The sequence below is a fragment of the Gambusia affinis genome, linkage group LG22 (assembly GCF_019740435.1).
Source record: "Gambusia affinis linkage group LG22, SWU_Gaff_1.0, whole genome shotgun sequence".
Classification (NCBI taxonomy): domain Eukaryota; kingdom Metazoa; phylum Chordata; class Actinopteri; order Cyprinodontiformes; family Poeciliidae; genus Gambusia; species Gambusia affinis.
This window is the reverse complement of record NC_057889.1, coordinates 1,011,828-1,019,162: the sequence shown is the minus strand read 5'-3', so window position 1 is coordinate 1,019,162 and position 7,335 is coordinate 1,011,828. Positions and strand designations below refer to the sequence as shown.

The 7,335-nt window shown below is 46.3% G+C and overlaps 1 protein-coding gene across 1 annotated transcript; it reads right to left on the bottom strand.

Annotated features, from left to right (window-relative positions):
- On the bottom strand, positions 1-7,335 carry myh6 (myosin, heavy chain 6, cardiac muscle, alpha). The gene is made up of 2 exons (XM_044107085.1): positions 1,446-7,335; positions 1-345 (listed from the first exon to the last, which is right to left on the bottom strand). Exon 1 carries the CDS (start codon positions 7,261-7,263, stop codon positions 1,459-1,461), a length of 5,805 nt encoding a protein of 1,934 aa, XP_043963020.1. The 5' UTR covers positions 7,264-7,335; the 3' UTR covers positions 1-345; positions 1,446-1,458.

The following is a 7,335-nucleotide window of genomic DNA, read 5'->3' as shown; positions in this document are numbered from 1 at the left end:
TTCTTGGTGCTCATCAGTGTTTATTATCATTTCTCCAGTCATGTCAGTACAGGTTCATGATCAAACTTTTATTTTGAAGGGCTAATTTAAAGGAAATCAAAAAGTGATTTTAAGGAGATCTACTTAGCTAGAAAAAGTGTTGATCAAAGTGAACAAACAAATAAAGTGAATTATTAATTAATGTTTTTATAGATATATTTATGAAATCAGAATTTTTTAATTATTTTGAAGCTAAAATCTTTTGCTTAGAATAAACTAATTTCATTGTTGTGAAGGAGGAAACCAACAGCAGAACTCAGTCATGTTACAAAGCATCAGCCGCAGCGGGTTTGGTTCCAGAACCATCTGAAAAATAAAAACAGATTGAAACAAATCAGTCAAAGGAAACATAAACTTATGCAGTAATTTAATGAATGAAAGTCTGCAGATTTTAAATTTAATGTTATTGAACATGGAGTTCATCTCAACTTCATGAACGTCATAGTTTCTTATTATGTTGAGGAGAAATGATGCAGCTTCTTTGATGAAAATATTCACAATTAAATACATGAATGTGTTATTATTTTTTTAACTGAATTCAGTTACAGTTTGAAACTCAGTAAAGTGATTTATAGATAAAAGAAAAACACAAAATTGAGTAACGATCAAATTTCTGGCAACAAATTCAGAAATTTGGTGATTAATTTGATATATTTAGAAGAAAAAACTTGGACTTTCTCTGATGTCAAAAAGTTGCACAACTTTAATCATGAAACCATTTTTCATGATCAAAGGCATAAATTGATTATATTAAAACTAGAATATTTTGGGACTCTATAAAGTCATAAGTTTGTAAGAAAAAACTTCAGTTTTTTCTTACAAACTAAAAAAATTTTTTTTCTAAAAAAATTTTCTTGGAAATTTAGGACTTAGCATCAGAAAACGTCCCAGTTTTAGTCTGTAAATATGTAAAATTATTGTCAACATTTCTGCTTTATGTGACTGAAATTTATGCAGCTGGGACACATTTTTTCTCTTTCTTGATCTGCAACAATTTAGTTTTCAAACTAAATATTTTCAGACCTAAATATTTAAACAGGAACTTAAATATTTAGTTAGCAAGGTAAATGTTTTGACCTGAGCTAAATATTTTTGCTTCAAAAAATAAATCTTTGGGTTGAAAATTTAATGTTTAGTTTGGAAAATAGATACTTAGTTTGGAACTAAATATTACTTTAACAAAATAAATCTGGAGCTAAATATTTTGTTTTCAAACTAAATATTTAGCTCAGACTTAAGCATTTAATTCAGAACCAAATATTTAGCTTCCTAAATACATTTTTAATTTTAAAGTGAAATATTTAGTTTGTAAACTAAATATTTAGTTTGTTTAGTTTGGAACTCTGATATTTATAAATGTATGAAAACATTGTGAAAAGAATTTGCTGCTGTTTGCAGGATCTCACCTCGTCGGCCTCCTCAGTCATCCAGTCCCTTCTTGGAGGATCCGTCCCGGGTTTTGGCTCTCAGCTTGTTGACCTGTGACTCCGCGATGTCCGCTCTCTCCTCGGCCTCCTCCAGTTCATGCTGCAGCTTGCGTAGCTTGGCCATGTTAGCGTTGGCCGCCTCCTCCGCCTCCTCGGCTGCGTGCTTGTAGGACTTCACCTTCAGCTGCAGCTTGTCCACCAGGTCCTGCAGACGTGCCATGTTCTTGCGGTCCTCCTCCGTCTGGTAGGTGAGCTCCTTGACACGGCGCTCGTACTTGCGGAGCGCCTTGATGGACTCTCCGCCCCTCTTCTGCTCCGCCTCCAGCTCGTTCTCCAGGTCTTTGATGCGAGCCTCCAGCTTCTGGAGCTGCTTCTTTCCACCCTTCATGGCGATCTGTTCGGCTTCGTCCAGTCGGTGCTGCAGGTCCTTGATGGTCTGATCCATGTTCTTCTTCATGCGCTCCAGATGGGCACTGGTGTCCTGCTCCTTCTTGAGTTCCTCAGCCATCATGGCGGCATCAGTGATGGCTTTTTTTGCCTTCTCTTCGGCATTGCGGTTCTCCTGTATGGCGTCTTCCAGCTCGTTTTGCAGGCTCAGCAGGTCTGCCTCGTGTTTCTTCTTCTGGTTGATCAAGCTGGTGTTTTGGGAGTGCAGCAGCTGCATCCGCTCCGTCGTGTCGGTAAGTTCCTGTTCCGCTAGCTTGCGACTTCTTTCCGTCTGCTCCAGTGCGGCCCTCACCTCCTCCAGCTCTGCCTGGATCAGGTTACTCCGGCGCTCCAGCAAACCGATGTTCTCTCTCAGGTCATCATTGCCATGTTGGGCGTCGTCCAGCTGGAGCTGAGCATCTTTCAGGAACGCCTGAAGGGTCTTCACCTGCTTTTGGGCATCTGCCGCCTGCCGGTTGGCTTGGCTCAGCTGGATCTCCATCTCGTTGAGGTCGCCCTCCATCTTTTTCTTGACTCTCAAAGCCTCATTTCTGCTCCTGGTCTCCGACTCCAGAGAAGACTGAAGGGACTCAAGCATCCTTTGGTAGTTCCTCTTCGCCTGCTCCATTTCCTCATCTTTCTCAGCCAGTTTACGCTCAATGTCAGCCTTCATTTGGTTGAACTCCATTTGTGCTCGCAGGATTTTGGTCTCTTCATGCTCCAGAGAGCCTTCTGCCTCTTCCAGGGCCGACTGGAGTTCGGCCTTTTCTTGCTCCAGCTGCTTCCGGATCTTCTCCAGCTCGTGAGCGCTGCGGCCGCCCTCCCCAAGCTGTTCGGTGAGGTCAGAAATCTCCTCCTGGAGATTCTTGTTCTCTCTCTTCATCGTCTCAAGTTGATCCAGGGATTCCTCGTAGGCATTTTTCAGCTTGAAGAGCTCAGTGCTCAGAGAACGAGCTTCCTTCTGGGAGGCCTCTAGTTCACACTGCGACTCCTCAAACTTCTGCTTCCACTCTGCGAGGATCTTATCAAAGGTTCTTTGCTTTTTGTCCAGTGCTGCCGAGGCTGCATTGGATCTCTCCAGATCCAGCATGAGGTCTTCAATCTCATTTTGGAGGCGGTGTTTGGTCTTCTCAAGGGAGGAACATTTTGCATTCACAGCCTCGATGGCCTCTTCGGCTTCCTGTAGCCTCTGCACCAACTTCTTCTTTGCCTCTTCCAGCTCCTCCGTTCTCTGGATTCCATCTGTCTCGTATTTGGTTCTCCACGCTGAAACCTCAGTGTTGGACTTAGATAGAGCTCTCTGCAGCTCAGCTTTAGCTTCTTGCTCTTCTTCGAACTGTTCCCTCAGCAGATCGCAGTCATGCCGAGCAGACTGCAAAGCATGCGCAAGGGCATTCTTTGCCTTTACCTCCTCCTCCAGTTGTCTGCGCAGGTCTTCCACCTGCTGGTTGTACGAGTTCTTTCCTCTGGTCAGCTGTGAAATTAAGCACTCCTTCTCCTCCAGTTGGCGCCCCAGCTCTCCGTTCTCAGTGAGCAGTTTGGCCTTCTGAGTTGTCAAGTCGTTGGTGGTCCGTTGAGCCTCCTCGTATTTGCTCTTGTATTCATTCATATTGTCTTCCATTGTGCGGCACATCTTCTCTATGTTTGATTTGGCCTTCACCACACTCTCCATGTTGGAGGCCAAATCGTCCAGCTCTAGTTTCAGCTCCGTCTTCTCCTTCTCCAGTTTCTGCTTCACACGCTGCAGGTTGTCTATTTGCTCCCCCAGTTCAGCGACGCTGTCAGCATGTTTCTTCCTCAGTGTGGCGGCGGTAGCCTCGTGTTGGAGGGTTGACTCCTCCAGCTCCCTACGCAGCTTCTGAAACTCAGCATCTCTCTTCTTGTTCATTTCCACCTGGACTGATGTGGCCCCACCGGCTTCCTCCAGACGTTCGCTGATGTCCTCCAACTCACGGGACAGATCTGAGCGCTGCTTTTCCACCTTGGCTCGTGCTGCACGCTCAGCATCCAGCTCTTCTTCCAGCTCCTCGATTCTCGCCTGGTTTTCTTTCAGCTTCTTCTGGAGCTGAACTGAGGCAACCTGCTCATCCTCCAGTCTTGAGTTGATTTGACTCACCTCAAAGTCCTTCTTCTTGAGTTTCTCCTCAAGCTGCTGCTTGTCATTCTCCAAGTCCATCAGAGTTTCCTGGGTCAGTTTCAAGTCACCTTCAAGTTTCCTCCTCGAGCGTTCCAGGTCCATCCTGACCTTCTTCTCTTGTTCCAGTGAACCCTCCAGATCATCCACTTGCTGCTCCAGTTTTGCCTTAGCTTTAGTCAGGCTGTTGGCTTTGTCCTCTTCACTTTGAAGGTCATCCAGTGTCTGCTGGTGGGCCTCCTGTAGTGCCTTTTTCTCTTTGGTCAGCTTCAGAATGTTCTCATCCTGAGACGCCATCTCTTCCATGAGGTTTTTCACCTTATTCTCTGTAGCATGCTTCTCCTTTTCCACCTTGGCTAAAGTTAGCTCCAGGTCATCGATGTCCTTTTTCAGCTCAGAGCACTCATCTTCAAGTTTGCGCTTCTTAGCTGTAAGATCTGCATTCAGCTCCTCTTCATCCTCTAGTCTTTCATTCATCTCTTTCAGCTTGGCCTCCAGTTGAATCTTACTTTTGATGAGCTGTTCACACCGTTCCTCTGCATCTGTCAGAGTGTCCTGTTCAGACTGTATCTGCAAGGTCAAATCATTCTTCTCTTGGAGAAGAGACACTATTTTCTCTTCGAGTTCCTTCCGCCGTCCTTCGGATTTCTCCAGAGCCTCCTTCATCTTCTTGAATTCGTCCTTGATGTTGGCCATCTCCTTCTCGGCCTCTGCACTCTTCAGAAGCGGTTTAATCTTAAAGAACAGCTTCATCCAGGGCCAGTTCTTCACACCGAGAAAAGATCGGAGGTTCCACTGAATGACCATTAGGGAATCCCTGCGCTCCACAAGTTTAGCAAACTTCTCCCTCATCAGGATTCCTCTGGCATTGGCCTGAATCCTAGTGATGATCCGAGAGAGTTGCTCATCTCGCATCTCTTCAAGTGTCCCAAGTAGGCCGGCTTTGAAGAAAACTTTTGTGTGGCCAAACTTGTACTGGGTGTGGTCGATGTCAAGAGATCCCAGCAGCTTTTCGGCGCTCTTCTTGCAGTCAATGAACTGACCTTCTGGGATTGCAGAGGCATTCAAAATTCTGTAGCGTTGCTTGAAGTCTCCATAAAGAACCCGGTTTGGGAAACCCTTCCGGCAGATACGGATGCCTTCCAGGACGCCATTGCAGCGAAGTTGGTGCATCACAAGGCAGTTGTCCATGACCCCTGGAGTTTTCCTCTCATTAGGAATCAGACAACGGACAAAGTGGGGATGAGTGGTCTTCAAGTTAGTCATCAGCTTGTTGAGGTTCTCCCTGTGGAGAGCAGACACTGTCTGGAATGAAGAACCCTTCTTCTTCGCTCCTTTGCCACCTGATTTTTCACCACTATCTGCTACCGAGTAGCTTGAAAACAGCAGACTTAGCAGCTTTAGAGAGGATTTCTGGTAAAGTCCAACCACTGTTTCATTCAGAGGGTCTTTATTTTTAACCAGCCAGCCGCCGATGTTGTAGTCGACTGTACCAGCATAGTGAACCAGGGCAAAATGAGCCTCTGATTTCCCTTTTGTTGCCCTCGGCTTCTCAAACATCTTGTTCTTTCCCAGGTGATTATCGTAGAGCTTAGCCTTAAAAGTCTGGTCGCTTGCTTTGGGAAACATACACTCCTCTTCTAGAATCGAAAGAATCCCCATTGGCTTTTCGATCAGGTCAATACAGGCCTGGAGATCCATCCCAAAGTCAATAAACTCCCATTCAATCCCCTCTTTCTTGTATTCTTCTTGTTCTAGGACGAACATGTGATGGTTGAAGAACTGTTGCAGTTTCTCGTTTGTGTAGTTGATGCACAGCTGCTCGAATGTGTTGAAATCAAAGATCTCAAAACCAGCAATGTCGAGCACTCCTATGAAGTACTGACGGTGCTGCTTGGTGTCCAACGACTGGTTGATTCTCACCACCATCCAGTTGAACATCTTCTCGTACACTGACTTGGCCAGTGCACCGATGGCATAGTAGACTTGATCCACACTTTGGCCCTTGGTGACATATTCATTTCCAACCTTCACTCTGGGATGGCACACCCCCTTGATGAGATCTGCAGAGTTAAGCCCCATTAGGTAAGCCGATTTATCTGCAGCCTCTGTACCGTCCGGTTCAGCCTGCTCCTCACGCTGCTTCTGTTTGTACTTCATGTTGCCGTAGTGCATGATGGCACCGATCAGTTTGTAGACGGCTGTTTTCTCCTCAGCAGTGAAGCCTAGCACATCGAAGGCGCTGTCTGTGGCCATAAGCTCCTCAGAGTCGTTAATGGAGGCGACCGTTACCTCTCCTTGGGAGATGTAGCAGTAGTCGTACGGGTTGTTTGTGATGAGCAGCAAATCCAGTAGTTCAGGCTTCTGGTTGGACAGGATCTGGTAGAAGATATGGTAGTTCCTCTCAGCCTTAAGCTGGAATGTAACACGGGACTTCTCCAGCAGATACGTCTCGATGTCGGCCGATGACAGTTTACCACTTGTGCCAAAGTGAATCCTGATGAATTTTCCAAAACGAGACGAGTTGTCATTTCTCAGCGTTTTGGCATTGCCAAAGGCCTCGAGTGCCGGGTTTGCCTGGATGATTTGATCCTCCAGAGTCCCCTTGCTGCTGTCCTTTTTGGCTCCACCTCCAACCGCAGCGATGCTGGCGAAGTACTGGATGACCCTCTTGGTGTTCACTGTTTTTCCTGCGCCAGATTCTCCAGTGATGAGGACAGACTGGTTCTCCCTGTCGGTCAGCATGTACTGGTAGGCGTTATCAGAGATGGAGAAGATGTGAGGGGGCGCTTCGCTCCTCTTCTTACCCCGGTAGGCTGCCACCACCTCCGAGTCATAGACTGGGAGCCACTTGTAAGGGTTGACAGTTACGCAGAAGAGCCCAGAGTAGGTGTAAATCATCCATGCGGCGTAACGCTCTTTGAGGTTAAATAACACCGCCGGCTCATGGAGGAACGTAAACATCGCCATGTCTTCGATTTTATCAAATTTGGGTGGATTCTGGGGATGAACATCCGAATCCTTCACCGTCACTGTCGTGCCATCTTCCTTTTTGACGATCACCACGCTTCCTTCTTTGCTGACAATCTGTCCTTTCATGTACTCCACTTTATCATCCACAACAAAACATTCAGTCTTGATGTCAAACGGTCTGGTCTGAGCCTCCAGGCGCTCCTTCTCAGACTTCCTCAGGAAAGGGGCAGCCTTCCCAAATTCAGCCATCAGAGCATCACCCATGGTGGACGGTGGACAGAAGAACAGCTAGAGAGCAAAACGTTTCACTTCCAGTCCCTCTGCAGAACTGCAGCA

Coding starts and splice junctions, on each gene's coding strand:
- myh6 (XM_044107085.1), bottom strand. CDS start 7,263: ATGGGTGATGCTCTGATGGCTGAATTTGGGAAGGCTGCCCCTTTCCTG.